This window comes from Chaetodon trifascialis, chromosome 23, assembly GCF_039877785.1.
Source record: "Chaetodon trifascialis isolate fChaTrf1 chromosome 23, fChaTrf1.hap1, whole genome shotgun sequence".
Taxonomy (NCBI): domain Eukaryota; kingdom Metazoa; phylum Chordata; class Actinopteri; order Chaetodontiformes; family Chaetodontidae; genus Chaetodon; species Chaetodon trifascialis.
In genome coordinates this window covers 2,292,009-2,310,000 of record NC_092078.1, presented here as the reverse complement: position 1 = coordinate 2,310,000, position 17,992 = coordinate 2,292,009, and the positions used below count along the sequence as shown (strand labels likewise).

Below are 17,992 nucleotides of genomic sequence, written 5' to 3'. Positions count from 1 at the left end.
ACTGTGCTAGTTTAGTGAAATTAGGTTCTCGATAAAAGCTCCTCCTGGTTTCTTTGTTCAATCAATTTGCAAAACATCAATATTTGAGTGTCATCGTGCTTCCTGCGCAGAAAATCACTTCCTGCCTCCATCTGCCGTTCACGACATAACAAGAGTGACGTGACATCATTGCCAAACAACCTATAAACCAGTCACTCAAACTGTCATTAGTCCTCGTACTGATGGATGAACAGATGGTGCGTTCAAGGATGTTCAAGGGTTAGGGTTGATCCATTTTATTTCTCTTTCTTTTAGCAAAACTAAATGTTTAGCAGCTGAATTTAACATCAAGCCTTTGCAGATTGGTCCCTACTGCATTACCACAAGACAGTAAAACACAAAATTACCACAAACCTGAAGGCAACTCATTTTAGGGATCGTCTGATGGATCTCATGGTGCACCGAACTCTGAACTGACTACTGATATTTGTCTCACGCTGTGAGAGGTGAGTTCACTGTAGCAATACAGCCTGTGTGTGTGTGTGTGTGTGTGTGTGTGTGTGTGTGTGTGTGTGGACAGCGGGTGAAGTGAAGGTGACAGCAGATGTCAGATCCACTCGTCTCTCTCTGAGCTCGACACTCTGCTGGTAACGAGGTGCGCCACTCCGGCCGTCAGTCCTCGTAAGTATTAGAAGAAAATGTACTTGTACTGTACTTCTACTCTTGTACTTTTTACTCCACTGTGTTACAGCTCTCTGCGCTCTCTGTGCTGTTTGTCCCTTCTCCTCTCCCGTCCTCTCCAGCTCTGCTCAGGTGTGCCAAAGGAGGTGCACCTGAACTGGGACAGTCCCAGTATGAGCAGAGGGAGGCTGCTGGTCTGGAGGACTGCTGGTCTGGAGGACTGCTGGTCTGGTATTCTGTGTGTGTTTTGCCTTTTGTGTCTTTCACTGGTCTTGATGTCGTGTCTCGCTTGTTTCTGTCTTTGTGTTAATGATTCTGGTGGATTGAAGGACACAAAATCATGTTCATCATTCTCTCTTTTATCGTCTTTAAGTGGTGCAGCTTTAATAAATGAAGTTTTTTATTAAGTGTATAAATCACACTAAATCTCTCCTGCAGATTTCAGCCAATCACGCGCAGAGCAGCCCGCAGTCACTCTCCTGTTTTGCCTTATATGGTTAAAAATGGCTCCTCTCTCTCTCTGTACCTCGCGGCAGAGCTCACCATCTTTCCAACACACACCTTTCTCATGCAAACTTGTCAGCCTCCGTAACCCTCAAAAACACACCTTTCCCCCTTTCATCCCGAGTGCATGTTCTCACTCTCTCACTCACACACACACACACACACACACACACACACACACACACACACACACACACACACACACACACACACACACACACACACACACCAGGTAATGTGTGTGTGACCTTGTCTCACCATGTGCTGACTTTCACTTTGCTATTCAAAGCAGCCGGACAGGACGGCTCTGGGTTTTATTCAAATACCTGACGGACTGCAAGCAAAACACCCTGTGTGTGTGTGTGTGTGTGTGTGTGTGTGTGTGTGAATGTGCGTGTGTGCGTGTGTGTGTGTGTGTGTGTGTGTGTGTGTGTGTGTGTGTGTGTGTGTGAGCACTTCCTGCTGAGGGCCATGGCTGCATTTTAAACAGGTGCAACATTTTAGTACTGAAACGATTCATTTTTTGATCAGTTGGACGATCAGAGAATTCATTTTTTAAGAAAAAATGTTGATTCAGACTTCTAAAGTGTCTGTTGTCTGTTGTTAAATGTGTGTTTTCTAACGCTGTGGATTATATATTTTTGGCGTTTGGACAGTTGGGGTCAGGGGTGAGAGCAGAGCTGTGGGCTCTGAGTGAGGCTGGACCTCCACCCTAAAGGTCAGGTGTGATCTCTGAAGGCTCCTTTCACAGCTGCTCACACTACAAATATTCCTTTAAAGCACTTTGATATTCAGCAGAGCTTCCACCAATCTGTCAGCGTTATTCGGTTAAATCTGGACAGTGAAGAGCTTCTGCTGCAGAAGCTCCATCATGGTCTGCTCTGCTTGAAGTTTATTAACTGCACAAAGAGCTTCAGAGTGATGCATCTGCGCTTTAGTGCGTCTCTGACTGAGCGGCTTCCTGGCTCGATCGCTCGTTAGCGGACATTACAACCAGTCACACATCAATATTGATGATAAGTGATGTTACTCAGCCGCTGGTCTGTTTCTGTCCAACTGACTTCAGAGAGGAAGAGCAGACTGACGGCCTTACAGCTGTCACAAAGAAACCTCTTTATTCTCATGGACGTTTATATTTAGAGTTCAGACGAGGAAGATTCGCCAGCTTCGACTTTCATGCGTTGACACAAAGGCCGATTCCCCCCACGGGACGGATCATTTAAACCCAATGCGATACCAGTAAGGGAGAGACAGGCAGTCTGATTGGACGGCGGATGTGAGATTTGTGAGATTTTTTTGGGATATAAATCCCTGAAAAGTCACAAGGTGAAAGCTGATTTTCTGCTCACTGTGACTTCAATGAGCTCCGTACCTGACGGCCTGTTTGATAATCGACTTACTATTCTGCTGCTGATGTGCACGGAGATAAATAATTCAAGTGTGTTCACGAAGAGGAAGGAGACAGTGAGGAAGTTAAAGGAGGAAGATCGATTGATCGATGGAGAGAATGACAGGTAGTCTGGACAGTTACGACTAAGTGACAGCTGACTGTTATGTCACGTTACAGCACATCAGAAGTCCATTTATTAATGGGAGAGACGAGCTTTGCAGTGACAGCGTGGAGGTGCGACAGGCAGCAAAGACAGAAAACACCAGAAACTTAAGTGTTCAGTGACAACTGGACTGGATCAGGCTTTAGTTAGCCAGGATCAACCCAATAAAAATGCCAGGATCGGCCTTAAACCCGAGCCTAATGACCGGCTCAAGACATCACTACCAACCACAATGAGAGTGTACATTGAGCGCCAGTCAGAACTGGTCAGCAGGGGGCGATATTACATTAAGGCTGCACATGTTTTGTATCAGAACACGTATTTCCTGTGCAGTGTTCCAACCAGGAATAGTTGGACGTTTTCGGAAATATGCTTATTCGTTGAAGTATGAAGCTACAACCAGCCAGCATTTAGCTAGCTAGCTAGCTTAGCTTCTCGTCTAACTCTGACCTCTTTAAGTAGAAAGCAAAACACGGTAGAGAAAAGAGGAAGTCCTACCTTCCACCAGCTCGTCCATACTGGTGATCTTCTTGCTGCCGTCTACAGTGTAGATCGTGCGCACCCCTTGCGGTAGATGCAGGTTATCCGACAACGAGCGTGTCAGCTCCATCAGCAGAGCGTCGTAGGAGCGGAACCGGTCACTGGAAACAGCGTACACCAGACCTTTGAAGTACCGGTCCCCATTGCGATAGAACCGGACCTTTTTGGCCTTTTTCTCCGAGGTGAGCGCCTGAAGGGTCCGGGTCCGGTAGTAGCTGCAGTTGGCGCTGTGGGCAGGGCTAGGGACCAGGCTGCTGCCCCTGGAGCTGGGCCCAGACCCTCCGCCGCCAGCGCTGCCGGTGGAGTCATCTCTCTTGGTGCGGGTGGAGCGTCCCCGGCGAACTTTGTCGCGTTCATCGAAGTGCTCCAGCTCGAGGGTCTTACTCAAAGACATGATGGACACTGGTGCAGTAGTGTTCAACAGAGTCCCTGCTACTTAAGGTCCATCTTCCAACAGCGATGAACAGTGACTCTTATCCTGGTCTTTGTTTTGAGCAGGTTACAGCAGGACTACCTTGGTCTGAAGAACCTGCTCTGTCGTCCTGATAATGTGCTGTAAATTTGGTCGCTCGCTGTAGACCCAGCAGCTGGTAATTTTTGTAGTGCCAGGATATTCTATAATCCCATTAAAAGTGATGTCAAACCAGCAGCCGTTTTGACTTTTAGACACAGCAATCTGGTTGTTGTCCTCAAAATGTGTTTTTGGATTTTCAAAACCCGGCTGTAATCCCTGTGACGTTCAACATGCAGACTTCTAAAATGCTTTGTAGTCCAGCTGGTCTGACGAACCAAAACCCAAAAATGAGACTGTTTTCTGGTAGCTTGTATGCGGTCCTTGCTGTAGTGTCGTATCCGTCTGGAGATCAGGTGACCACTTTATTTCACACGGTCAGAACCTGAAACAGGACTTCCTCCACAAGCAGAGTCCTAAAATTCAAGTATTTCATTGATGGTGTGATCCAGAGTCTTGTATTGATCAGTCAGGATGTAGTCCAGTGTTTTACTGAAGGCCACTTTGATGCTGTGATGGCTGTAGATGGACACTGTCCAAACCGCCGCCTGTCCAACTATGGGATACGTCTAAACTCTATTGATGATTTGGACACGTCCTCGTAGTGACCTTCCCTCAGTTTCTCTAACCCAGCTGTAGTCCCACTGGTCTGGCTCTAAACCCAGTACATTGTAGTGTAAACCCAGTACAAGCCCGGTCCTGCTTTAGGACTGTTTGTAGTCTTGGTAATCCGGTTTGTTTGGGGGTTTCTGTCCCAGTCACACTGTCTTCTCAATGTCTCAATCTCAACGTCCCTCCATCACATAGTTTAGATCCTCCATCCTAAGATAACAACAACTGGCACATTCAGCCTTCAAGCCTCAGTCCTGGTGCAGAAAGAGGAAGATTTTTTATTGAATTAAGTCATTTAGGGCTCTGAACACAGGCTTGCATTTAATCAGCGCTGAATTTTGAGCACAATGCCACACAGACTCGGCTTCCTTTGGACATCATCAGTCCCTTTGCCTCTCGTTGCATTTGCATGCACAATATGAAAGTATTTCTGTCACATCAAACATGAAAAAGAGCTTGTAAGTTAAACTGACCTCATTTTAGTCACATTTAATTTGCAGCAAAGGGGGGAAATTTCCATTGATTTCCAGTCAAATTGAATTTACCTGAAGCCAGACACAAAACACGAGCGTGCACATCAAAATATGAGAAAACCTGTTTGTCCCTTTATCTGATAAACGAATTGACTTTATCCATCTATCCGCCCAAACACTGCTAAGCTGTGCTGACAGCGCCATTCACACACACACACACACACACACACACACACACACACACACACACACACACACACACACACACACACACACACACACACAGAGGGAGGCACCTACCAATAATGCCGTGAAACCGGTTTGTTGCTATGGAGGCTTTCTCCTCTTCCCCCGGTGCCCTGTTCCGGTCTGCTCCGGCGTATCCTGCTGCTCCAGGCGGACCGAACCGCTACGACCCGGTCCAGGCCGGTCCGCTAACCTGGGATTCAGGGATGCGGCTGCGGCAGGTTGCACCGGCGGAGGACCGGGATGCACCGAGACAAGCGGCGGACAGCAGCATGGCCGCTGCAGCAGAGAGAGAGGAGAAACCGGCTGAGCGCCTCCGCCCCTCCCCGCTCATCCGCGGCTGTACGTGATGACAGCGGCCCTCCTCCCGCCCGCCCTCTCTCTCTCGCTCTTTGTGCAGCTCGCTCGACCAGTCTCTCGCTCTTTCTGCCTTTTGTCTCTCAAATTCAGATTCGCTCAGTTTTATTGTGTTGACCGCTGCAGCCAGCCTCCGCAGTTAAGTCACGCATCATACAAACGCACAACAACATCCTAAAAACGTGACAGAGAACAGTTTAGATTATATTTTACATGATGTATTCATATTAATTGATAATTAGCTAACAGTAATAAATGTAGTTTAAAGGAAGTGAAATATGCTTATTCTCTTTCTTATCAACAGTTAACATTAGAAACTAATTTGACACCATAAGCTTAGCAAGGCGCTAACATTAGCTTGCACCTGCCCAGGAAATAGTCTGGGTCAAAACTCCCCGTAGAACCACAACATGTCATTTTTGCACTTCTGTTTTTTTGCTAATTAAATGTGATATAACGTGTTAACGGAGTGTATTTAGAAATGCTGGCTTGCACAGATTAAATAGCAATAAAACATGTTAAATAGAGAGCTTTAAAGGTGCTGGACAGAGCCATGCTAGCTGTTTCCCCCTGTGTCCAGTCTTTCTGCTAAGCTAACAGGCTTTAGCTTCATATTTAGCATATTTCCTATAGCTTTCCTTTTCTGTGATTATGAACTGGTGACATTAACTTTAAAACATCATTGTCAACTACAGGCAGCAGTACTGCTACTTCTTCTCCTTTTAGTACTATTACTGCTTTTACTGCAGTTTTCTGTTGTTGCTTTTAGCTCCACACTGACTGCTGTGATATTAATGTCCACTGCTGCTGCTTGGACAGGTTTAACATCAGTATTAGTAATAATAAAATGGGTATTTTTTCATGCAAAATGCGACAAAACAGATTTGCAGATAAATAAAAGATGATTAATTACTATAATGGCTGCAGTAATAAATAATTCTCCTCCATTAGGGAGCTAAATATTTAATGAGGCTGAGGTGCTTGTGACTAAACATTTGTTGAGGTTGTGTCTGTTTATGTCAGTATGTTTCTGTTCGTTTTATTTTTTGTAGGTGGCGTCAGTCTCAGGTAGAGCTGGACCGATAAATCAGACCGGTTCATGTATTGGTGGGTGCGTGTGTGTGTGTGTGTGTGTGTGTGTGTGTGTGTGTGTGTGTGTGTGTGTGTGTGTGTGATGTCGAGTGATGACAAACAATCAATTCCGGTACAGAAATGCAAAATTATGCTCAAGGTAATTTGGAAACTGTTAGTTTATCTACCAGAGCTGATTTTTCAGCTGTAAAATATCCTGCTCTGTCACAATCCTTTAAAAAAGTTTTTTTAATCACTATTGGTCAACATATGGTTTTCATCTCTTGAATATGTAGCAGAGAAAAGCACAATTTGTCATTTTTTTCTCAATTTTTGTGTAGGTCAATCTAGATATAACGTGTTGTTCAGCGAGTTTGTTTGGACAGAGGTCAGCTGGCTGTTTCTCCATTTCTAGTGTTCACGTTCTGCTAAGCTAACATCTCCTGGCCTTAGCTTCATATTTACAGGATGTGATGGTGGTATTGGTGCTTTTGTCTAACTCTGTTTCCTAGTATGCATGTTTTCTTTGTTGATGCTCAGCTCCTCATGATGTAGCATCATTATAAACTTTCTCTTTAGTTTCTGGACTCTGTAACTAAAGAGCACCCTTCAGATCTTAACCTTCCTCAGTGATATTATGCTTCATGCATCCCTCCTCTTGTTGCTTTCCTTTTGTAGAAGTCAGGGCTCTTATTGTGACACATGGATGATGGAGGCCCCACCCTCCCTCTGTGAGTCCAGGGCCGACAGCTGGGACCCGAGGCAGCCAGACTGCCCCACCCTTTACTGCCAGCCAAACCACTGAACCATTCATCCCAACAGGACAAGGTGGACGGCCATTATGCTCCTCTACACATGAACCAGTACAGATAATTATGGGGGAGTTATAGTCAAAAACCTCCAAAATTTGATAGGCTAGTTTATCCCACTGGAGGCTCATCCTGACAGAGCGGCTCATGTAGTCAGATTAGGCTCTTTAAATGGTGATTCTTGATCCAGTGATCAGCTGCATCATTTATCTCTCACCTTTAATATATGCAGACCCTGAACTGGTTAATAAAATTTTTTTTTTTAGCTAGAAACAAAGACGGCTGACAGCTCAGTGACACATTTGAGATAAGATAAACTCTATTGATCTGCACGCTGGGGAAATTAAGTTGTTACAGCCAGCAAAGTATTAAAGACAGACAAAAACAGTGACATAGAAGCTTAAAGACAAAAGGACACAGGATAAAAACTAAAAAATCAACTTTGTATACTTACATCAGGGACACATTTGTCTATTGACATGAAGTGTTAGTGAAACGTTTACATCACCTGTATATTGATTCTGGTCTTGCTTTGCAAGGTTAAGGAGACAACTTTCACAGCAACATTGAGTCAAAAAGCTTATTTTTATTACATGAAAACACTCAGAAACAATCAGAAACATCACTTCAATTGTATATGAATACTGGACATTTATCATTTTTAACACTTCAAATCTGAAATACATGAACAAAAATGTTTTAACTTGATTCTGAAAAGATGTTTTAGGAGGAGTGTAACAGTTTTCATACGAAACAGATTCTTATTTTATTCCTTGTTTCAGCTTAAAGGAACCAAACAAAGAGTCTGTTGCCATGGTAGCAACTCTGCGAGCCTGTGCTAAGACACAGCAGAGCTTTGAGCTAAATGCTAACAGCAGCATGCTAACGTCGTCCCAATGCAAGTTTAGCAATATAATGTTGTTTGCTGTTTTATGCATTAGCATGCTAACAGCAGCTAATTAGCTCTGAGCACAAAGTACTGCTAATTAGCGCTCAGCATTAAGTATGGCTGAAGCTGGAGGGAATGCCATTGACCACCATGAGGTCAAAATTAAAATTCTGACCTGCTGGTGCCGCTACATGAGAAGTCAGGGGATCTCTTTCATCAAAAGTATTCATCCTCCAGATAAAGTGCATTTCTGTGCCAAATTTCACGCTAATCCATCAAATGGTTGTTGAGATATTTCAGTCGGGATCAGCGTGATGGACATTGAGTCATGCTGCTAGCGAGGCTACAAACAATAACAGTTTAGGGACCTTTAACAAACACAACACAAACCTACAGGACACAAAAATGCACACAGTTTAAACACAATGCACAAAGCGAGTACAGCTCAGCAGACATGGAGGCTAACGCTAATACGAGTGTCTCGTTTAAAAGCTGCTGCTGATTAATGATTAGAGCTGATATTTATCTTTATATTGAGCTATGAGCATGTTAGCTTTCTATTTTCTATTTCACACTGTTTGAAGGACATCATGCACGACAATCACCTGTTTAGGCACAAAAACTAGTTGGTAAAGAATAAAAGAATCTGAGCTACAAATCTGCTGTTGTTAGTATAGAGAATATCGAAAGAATAGATGATGGAGGGAGCAGCTGGAGTCCTTAATACACTCACTGAGTTTCAAATAAAGTATAACACAAGATCTCTGTATTTCCCATTGTAACTGATGCAGAGTCAAAACATACAGGCCTGAAAAAATTGACTGTTCTGTGAATAACAACCAATAAATTGCACAAAAAAACAGAAAAAAGTTGAACACAATATCTGCAGGAAGTAAAACAAGCGATTCGGATGAATTTTGAGCAGATTATTTCCTGTGAATGTTGCATCAGAGATGCATTTTCCTGATAGTTTTAGGAACTTGATTCTGTCTGTATTATGTATTTTTTAACAGTCATACAAACTTAATAGGCTTCTTTTTGACAAATTCAGTGTTTTCTTCTCCCTGATGCTCGGCTATTGTTATATTAACTCTTTGGTTAAAAGAAAGAAATGCTGCGACACAGCCCTGCTGAATATATTTTTAAAAAGTTTTCTGACAACTTTTAGAATCAAGAAGGCTTTATGAATGCCCATGAGGCTTTGGTCAAAAACAGAATAAAACAGGAAATCACTGATCTTTACAAAATACAACTGCATGTTGGTCAAACCTGTACATTGAAAGTAAAGTGGATACTGATTGCAGAAATACATCTGGGAGTTTAGACTTTTAAAATCTGTTTAACATGTTTAAAACCCACATTATACTGTATGTTATGAAAAATATTGGTCTCAGTGTACTGAAAATGCACCTGAAACTTTCAGGTTAATGAAAGGTATATTTAATTCATATAAAATATATAAATGTATTTATATTTATATTACTTATAATTTACTTATAATTATTTATAATTTATACATTTATATTTCATTTCATTTTCATATGTCATTTTCATATTATTTAATGTATATTTCAGGTATAATGAATTATATTACAAGAAATACACAACAGTTAACAGAGCTATTCTTACACTGTTTAAAAAAATGAATCTTTAAGCAGTCTCCCCTCTCCCTCCCAAGGCCGGCTCTACGCAGGGGCAAGATGGGGCAGCGCCCCCTCAAATAAATGTCTTGCCCCCTCAAATCAAACTTTTAGAAGTTGAGAAAGCACATTTTTAATATACTCACAAAATTAATACATTACAAGTTGACAAAATTATCTGCAGTAGCGGAAAAATCCGCCGACCACGGAGCGGTAAGACTTTGGAGAAGCAGCTGCGTTTTCTCAGTCACAACAAGCACAAGCTGCATGTGACAGACTGAAGACAAATGACTGGTGTAACACCACCACCAGTTTTTTATAAATATTGATTATAGTGTGTGAAGTCTTACTTTAGGTTAAAATTTATTTGAGATTTAGGCCATCCAGTTAGGATGAATGTTATGTTGTTGGTTGATCAAATCTGGATGAAGGATATTTTATTTTATTTTATTTTATTTTATTTTATTTTATTTTATTTTATTTTATTTTATTTTATTTTTATTTTTCAGTTTCCCCCCTTGAGGGATTGCCACCTTATTGTGGTCAGGGGGTTTGCGTGCCTCAGTGACCTTAAGAGCTATACCAGCAGGAGCTTAGTCTTCAGGTGGGACACCCAAGTTGGACAGGTCTGAAGGTAGAGGCCTGACTAAGTGCAATCCACTTCTCTAAGTTGGGGTTGGACACATAGCTAACAACCCAATTCAATGAAGAAAACACTGTTACTATGAGCACAGGGGGGAAAAGTGCTGGAGCATGATGCCTCCTTCACATTTCTGACTGCCCCTTCATATTTGCCTGCCTACAACCGGCCCTGCTCCCTCCTCTTACTGTAAAGCAATGTTTTTTCATGACTCATCTTGACCTCAGAGGTTGGTTAAAAACATTTTTCAAACACGATCTGAGGTCCTAGCTGACCACTCCCATCATACAAAAACATAACAGTATTATCAGAGTAAAAGGCGTGTGTGGATTTCAGCTGGCAAAAACTTGTCTAATTTATTCATTTTACTTTTCATCCTCCCGATCTAACATCATAACTTCTCTTTAAAGCTGCCAAGGCTGACAACCCTGATAGCGGAGACCTGGTACTAACAGACAGGAGCAGCAAATCCTGTGTGTTTTCTAAAATGACACAAGTCTAGATTGCTAAAAGTATTGGTCAGGCGATTTCACCAGTCCCTTGATTGCATAGGACATGTCTCAACCGTCCACATGCAAATCTCCACTCTTGGTTTCTCAAGTTAGCTGACCAAACGATGCAGAGGAAACAGTGTGAAGTTCGATAGCAGGATAGAGGGGCTCGGTGAACTTTGCTTTGTAAGTATAGAGACAGATCTGACTGTCAAAGGAAACTCTGTAGAAGGACAGAGTCCCGGCCAGCCAATCCAGGTACACTCCCACCCGACTGGAGCGCGAGCAGTGGGAGGATACGCTGACCATGTTGTTGCCATGACAAACATGCCAACCATCTTCAGAGCAAATCAGACACCAAGACTTATCATTGCGCCCCAGCTTGCAATCATTCCCATCCCCTTTCCTGCCAATGGTTCTGTACATTAACCCGATATTGAAGGGCTCTAACACCTCCAGCTCCCAGTAGCAGCGCCCAGTCAGACCCTGTTCACACAGCACCTGTTGGCAGCAATCAAACCTTTCCTGGTGATCGGGATGTGGCTGCTCCCATTCCACCCAGCTCACCTTTCTTTTGTCTTCAGAGAGAAGGAGGTTCTTGTGGGCTGTGTTGGGATCCAAAGTGAGCTCACAGGCATCTGGAGGTCAGAAAACACTTCACTTCAGGAGCACTGCTGAGCGCTTCCCCTCCAGGAAGAACTGTCAGCTATTGTGTTTATGGCTTATCATGTCTTGGTTTGATTTACGTGGCTCTATCGTTGTAAGAGGCAAAACATACAGTAAAATAATTACATTTACCAGTTAATTGATATAACTGTTTGAACTTTACCATAGTGGTCCCAACATTGAGTATATGTTCAGGATTTCCACAGATACTTACATTTCTTGAATCCTGGTTTCATCCGATGAATTCCAGCATTTTCAACACTGTGAAGGAAAACAAGAATTAAGACTTTCAGACAAAGAACAGCGAGAAGTAACTATACTTCAAGGACCTTGAACAGTGTAGCTCTGGTGTAAAACTCTTATCTACAATCTAGTTTCACTCTGTAGCGGTCCGGAAGCACTTCTCTCTCAGTTAGGTAGAAATATCAAAAATCTAGGATTATAATTACTCAAGCTTGACGAGCTTGTATCGTTCATCACTCTTTAGCTTGGACAGCAACTTCTTTCCTGAGTCTCCTGGGTTGTTAAAGCTCAGATCCAGCTCCATCAGATAGGAGGGGTTGGACTCTAGAGCCGAGGCCAGATGAGCACAGCCGTCCTCTGTGACCAAACAACCTGACAACCTGAGAAAAGAAGAGCGTTCATGTTTGAGTTGTATAGAGCATCATCACTAGCAATGAATGAATGTGGCAGCTCCAATTCAAAAAAAGAAGTGGATGGAGAAACATTACATGAGAGTTTGATGGTGTTAAGTGGAATCTGAAGCAGGAGGAATCAGCTGAATGAAAGAGCATCAATCAGAAGCCATGCAAAGAATGAACTCTGCCAAGGAACACGTAAAAGTCCGAAAGCATGTGAGTGAAGCAGAAGAACAGGTGTCAAGCCCTGTGACCTAACCCTGCCTTCGTTTAAGAGTACAGCTGGCAGTGGAAACACTAAACAGATTGAGGGTTTAGGCACATTTTGCACGAATTACGTATTGGTTCCAAGGATTCAAAATGTTTGGTGGAAACGCAGCTTAACGTGTACCTCAGTATCTCCAGCCTACAGGACTGACTCGACAGTCCATCACAGAGCAGCTTTACTCCGGAATCTTTCAGGTCATTGTTGCTCAGATCCAGATCTCTCAGAGGTAAGTAGGGGAACCTGAGACCAAAGGTCAGGTGGCTCACCCACTCCTGAGTCACTTTGCAGTCTGCCAGTCTAGGAGTGGATAACAGAGTCATAACATGATGAAGAAAAAGGTGCAACTATTAAAAGATATACAGGACATAGAATATGTACCAAGGATGTAATTTCTATCTACAACAAGGGGGACCAGTCTGCTTCACTTTTCCTATTAGCTAACATACAGGTTGTCCTAACAACCTTGTTAGTGGAGATTCTTGGGAGTGTATGTAGCCTGAGATGAAGGTCAACAACCTGGTTCTTTTACTTATTACAGGGACAGTAAACTTACATGGCCTTTCTGCTGCACCTCACAGCTGGTATCAGCCTCCTTCTGCCCTCCTCTGATGTCTTGAAACTCTTCAAGTCCAACACATCCAGATCATTCCTCGATACCTGCAACATGTAGGCGAGTGCAGAGCAGTGCAGGGGAGTCAGCTCTGTTTTCAAATGATGAGAAGATTTCAGATATTCCTCGATCTCATCTTTAACTTTGTGATCTCTCATCTCGACCATGGCCTGGAAGAGGTTGATGCTGCTGTCTGGAGAGAGGGCCTTCCTGCGGATGGCTTTCAGGTAAGTCAAGATTTTCCTGTCGGTATCTTGGCTTGGGTCTGGCGATGTCAGCAGACCCTGGAGGACTCTCCGGTTGGGTACGACCATGAGGCCAAGTAAGAATCGCAGGAAGAAATCCAGGTGGCCGTTCTTCATCCCTAAAACTTTGTCGACTGTCTCCTTCACAAGATCAAGCAAAGTATGCTCTTTCTGCTTCAGGCTGAGGAAGTTACCGAGCTCTGTTATATTCTTGTTTGTGAAACAGTTGTAGACAAAAAGAGCTGCAAAGAACTCCTGAATGGTCAGGTGCAAAAAGAAGAAGACCCTTTTCTGGGAAAAGACTTTTTCTTCCTGAAGAACTGTAGTACAAAATCCAGAGTAGATGGTTGCCTCTTTTATGTCAATGCCACAGTCTTCCAGGTCTTCTTCATAGAAAATGAGATTGTTGTTCTGCAGGTGAATAAATGCAAGCTTCCCGAGTTTCAGAAGAAATTCTCTGTGTGTCTTCAGAAGGTCCTCTTTGTTTTCCTCAGTTTCCCGATCATACTTTCTGTTTCTGCGTTTTGCCTGGGCAAACAGGAAATGTGCCATCATCTCTGTTAAAGTTTGAGGGATTTCAGCTTTCTCGTCTCTCCCAAAGACCTCCTGAAATAATATGCCAGAAATCCAGCAGAAGATGGGGATCTGGCACATGATGTCGAGACTCGGTGAAGAGCGAATGTGCGAAACGATCCTCTCAGCGAGGCTCAAGTCCTGATTAAACTGCCTTCTGAAGTACTCCTCTTTTTGTGGGTCGCTGAATCCTCTCATCTCTGTCACCATGTCAACAAACTTTGCAGGGATCTGACTGGCTGCTGCTGGACGGGATGTTATCCAAAGGTTTGCGTTAGGAAGAAGGTTACCCTGGATGAGGTTTACAAGAAGATTGCCCACAGATGTCACCTCGCTGACAGATGCCACCGGCTCGTTCTTGAAGTCCAGTTGAAGTCTGCTTTCATCAAGGCCGTCCAGGATCACCAGGACTCTGGCTTTGTTGAAATCCTCTGGGTCTTTCAAACTCTGAACTGCAGGGTGTAATTCAGTCAGGAGCATGTACAAGCTTTTGTTATGTGTACTTAAATTCACCTCCCGGAAAGCAAGACAGAAAATGAAATCGACGTCCTGGTTTTCTCTCCCCTCAGCCCAGTCGAGAATGAATTTCTGCACGGCAAATGATTTTCCAATGCCTGCGACGCCCTTCGTCAGGACTGTTCTGTGGGGTTTCTCTTGGCCAAGCAAAGGTTTGAAGATGTCACGGAGGTTGACTAATTGCTCAGACAATTCCTCCAATTTATGTTTGGTGTGTCTGAATTCATGTTCCTCATATGGCCCTTCGCTCTCTCCGATGGTGACGATTAGCGCTGAGTAGATGTCGTTCAGGGATCTCCCTTTGTCGCCATTACCTTCAGATATCAAAGTAAATTTCTTTTGCATTGCTTCTTTCAGATTCTTCTTTGCTTTCCAAAGGGGGGTGTACCCTGTAATTATAAAATGCATGCTTGATGTTAAGCAATTTTAGCTAGGTCATGCTACATATCACAAGCAAACATCTTGACTTAAATATGAATTTTTGACTGAAACTCTAAAACTTGATGCATACTTTGGAATTTCTTTCCACACTTGGCGCAGGGGTAGTCTGCTGGTGAATCATACTGGTCCCAGTCTGAGCTGACACACTGTTTGCATGACCAGTGTCCACAGACGAAATGGACTGGATCCCTCAAAACCTCCTTACACACTGAACAACTGGACGGCTCTCCTGTTGGCTGGCTGTAGGGTGATCGACCAATGACACATTAGTCCTGGCAGATGTGACACTTTGCTACATCACATACGTTTTTGTTTTCACGGTCACAGTTTGACAGGTTATCAGTTTTGCGACCATAGTTATGTCCTTGTTCAGTTTTGGGATAATTCTTTCTATTTTTGTCAGAAAGACGACTTTCCTGAAGGATTACAGCTTATGTATCTGTACACAGGGTGGTAGATAATTCCTGGACAACTACAGCTTGTCTTAAGTCAAAATATTTTGCCTAAACATTAAATGAGGTTACCTTTGTGTCGTTTCACGAAAATTCATTGGCTCATACATGGAGGCATCGCTCTTTATAGAGACAGCACTGGGTGCTGTGGGTTCAGTTCGACTCAATGGTGAACTAAAGAGAGAAATCTATTAGATATAACCTTTAAGATAAAAGATAAGACAACTCTCAGCAGCAACAGTATCAGGAATATAAAAGGAGACATATAAGGGAATAAAAATAGAAAGTAGAAAAATAATTGCATCCATAATAAATGCTATTGCATCTAGTCAGTAACTCATTCAAGAACACATTTAAAACCAACAAATGTGAGTTTATTCATTAGTACATTAATATCATTACAGTTCTGACTTGTCGGCAGCAAAGTTCATCGGCTCATACATGGATGCAGCCCTCTTCATCGAGACACGGCTGGGACTGGGGGACTCATCTTTACTCTTCGCTGAACTATTAAGAGAAGAGACTGTTGCGTTCAAAGAACTCGAGAAACTAAGATACATACAAACGTACTGAGACAATTCAGTGCACCACAGCTGGCAAACTTTTTGTGGGACTCTGACTGAATGGAAGAATTACATTAAAAAAACATTTGACAGTGTTTTTCTGGTGTTCAGATCATCACAGCTGCCCCTTTATGACGCGCTGTTATTATTACCTGACTGACCTTGAAGAGGACCTTCGCTTCATGTTGCTCCTCTCAGCTCTCTACTGCTGCAGCTGAAACACAACTATCAGAAACCAAAAAGACTTTTCAAAATGTCTGTAGAGGGCAAACGCCAGCATGTTATCAGTTTTTAAATCAGTTTATTTGATGATTTTCCACCTGTTTATTGTTCATTCTGGCTCATTTTAGCTGCATTATCAACAATATGTCACAATTAAACGTCACTCCTCACAAATATGTTGAAATGAATTTTTATATATGGCTCAGCCCGGAACACAGAAACAACAACAACAACAACAAACTTGTGACCAAATTTAGGTGAAGTTCTGTGTCACTGGAAATCACCCGCAGCCACGTCAGCGCTTCCGTGGAACTGCGGTTTGTTTACGAACACTTTGGTAATTAAAAACGTTTTTAAAGACGCGTTTTTAAAGCTGCGTTCTTCTCTGAGCGCAGCTTTCGTATTCCTCCGTGAAGTCTGCTTCGTTTTTCACACTGACCTCCAAACAGTTTTATCTGCTGCGCACTTCAGCAGTCTCCAATGTACACACAAAAACACACACCAGTTATACACACCGATCAGCTGACCTCACACCAGCTACCACACACAGTCACAAACATCAGCTGGACCTTCACCTTCAAGACGCTCGTCTCCTCGTCTCTGTGTTATCCAGGTGTGCTCTCGGTCAGCACAGGTAACAAAGACCGCAGCGGAGTGCTGGAAAGTGGAAAGTCCCGATCTGCTGAAGTTACTTTCGGTTTCAGGTCGTGTTTGGCTCCCCCCTCTTCATCAGGACAAACAGCAACAGCACCGACACTGACAGAAACCAAAACTCTTCATCATAGACCCTGCAGGTGATGATGAACCTGAGCCTGCTGCCTGTTAGCATAGCGCCATCTAGTGATGGAAGTACTACAACAACAAGTACAGAGTGCTGTCCCTGAACACATCACGCAGTCATTAATTGAAGAGCAGAACATAAAAGGTGTGATTCTGACTGAGCCGTTTGTTTTTTAGGTTCACACAGGAAATCCTGCTTTGACATGAATGCAGGAGCCACAATCATCGTTTTGCTTCAGCACATTTTCCTCATTATTCTTCCATCCTTGTGTTTATGCAACATTTTCAGTGGAGAACTTGTAAGTATTAGAGTATTTTTACAGTGTGCTTTTCGTACTTTTACCACTGACTCTGCTTCCTCCAGTCACGCCAGCAGCCTCTGCTGTCTTTACTGACTCCTCAGACTTGAGAAACCTTTCGTGAATTATGTCCTTTGACCTCTGAATCCTCCAGCCTTAATGAAGCTCTGACCTGACTGCAGCTCCACGTATACATTTAAGTTTCCTTATATTTCTCAAGCTTGCCGTCTTATGGTGTTGTCTTTGTATCTGTCCTTCCTGTCGTTGTGTCCTCTGCACTGCCTCTAAGTATGTTGGCAGTTAATGTGAGGTTAAATTTTTGTGTCAACAGTCATAACGAATTCAGATTGTTGGTTTTCTTTGTCTGTTAGCAGCACAGCAACGACAAACACACAGAAACTAAGCAGACGACTTCCTGACTTACATTTACAGCAATCAGATGCTTTAAAGCTTTAAATCAGCTTAACTTACACGTAAAAAAAGCTACTTACATGTTTGCCAAATGCCTTTACCTCCTTCCTCTGTGCTTCCTTATTAAAACACTTCTCTTTATGGTATTTCAGGTGGTTTTGCCGTTAAAAACGGAGATGTCAACTGAAACTTCCTTCTTCCTGTTGAAACTGATTCTAACATCCCATTTGTTATTTCTAGTGTTGAAAACAGCAGCTGACATCTGTTTGGGTGGCATCTGCTTCGCTCTGCTTCGCTCTCTGAGCCTCACAG

General features: G+C 43.1%; 2 protein-coding genes across 2 annotated transcripts in view; both read right to left on the bottom strand.

The window, feature by feature from the left end:
• The window catches only part of LOC139351154 (serine/threonine-protein kinase DCLK2-like), a 13,495-nt gene extending 9,725 nt beyond the window's left edge, over positions 1-3,770 (bottom strand). The window contains exon 1 of the mRNA XM_070992889.1: positions 3,216-3,770. Coding sequence (XP_070848990.1) covers positions 3,216-3,651 — 436 coding nt within the window. The 5' untranslated portion in view covers positions 3,652-3,770. The remainder of the gene's footprint in view (positions 1-3,215) is intronic.
• Positions 3,771-10,371: 6,601 nt separating this feature from the next.
• LOC139351128 (protein NLRC3-like) lies at positions 10,372-14,966 on the bottom strand. Its single transcript, XM_070992857.1, has 5 exons — positions 13,122-14,966; positions 12,692-12,865; positions 12,112-12,285; positions 11,877-11,923; positions 10,372-11,634 (listed from the first exon to the last, which is right to left on the bottom strand). Exons 1-5 carry the CDS (start codon positions 14,918-14,920, stop codon positions 11,102-11,104), a joined length of 2,727 nt encoding a protein of 908 aa, XP_070848958.1. The 5' UTR covers positions 14,921-14,966; the 3' UTR covers positions 10,372-11,101.
• Between the last annotated feature and the right edge of the window lie 3,026 nt (positions 14,967-17,992).

Excerpts from the sequence above, each read along its gene's own strand:
- LOC139351128 (XM_070992857.1), bottom strand. The coding sequence starts at position 14,920 with ATGCATTTTATAATTACAGGGTACACCCCCCTTTGGAAAGCAAAGAAG. Across the intron at positions 12,286-12,691 it reads TGTAGGCTGGAGATACTGAG|GTTGTCAGGTTGTTTGGTCA; the intron begins GTACACGTTAAG and ends TTCTTTTCTCAG. Across the intron at positions 11,635-11,876 it reads GAAACCAGGATTCAAGAAAT|ATGCCTGTGAGCTCACTTTG; the intron begins GTAAGTATCTGT and ends TCTGACCTCCAG.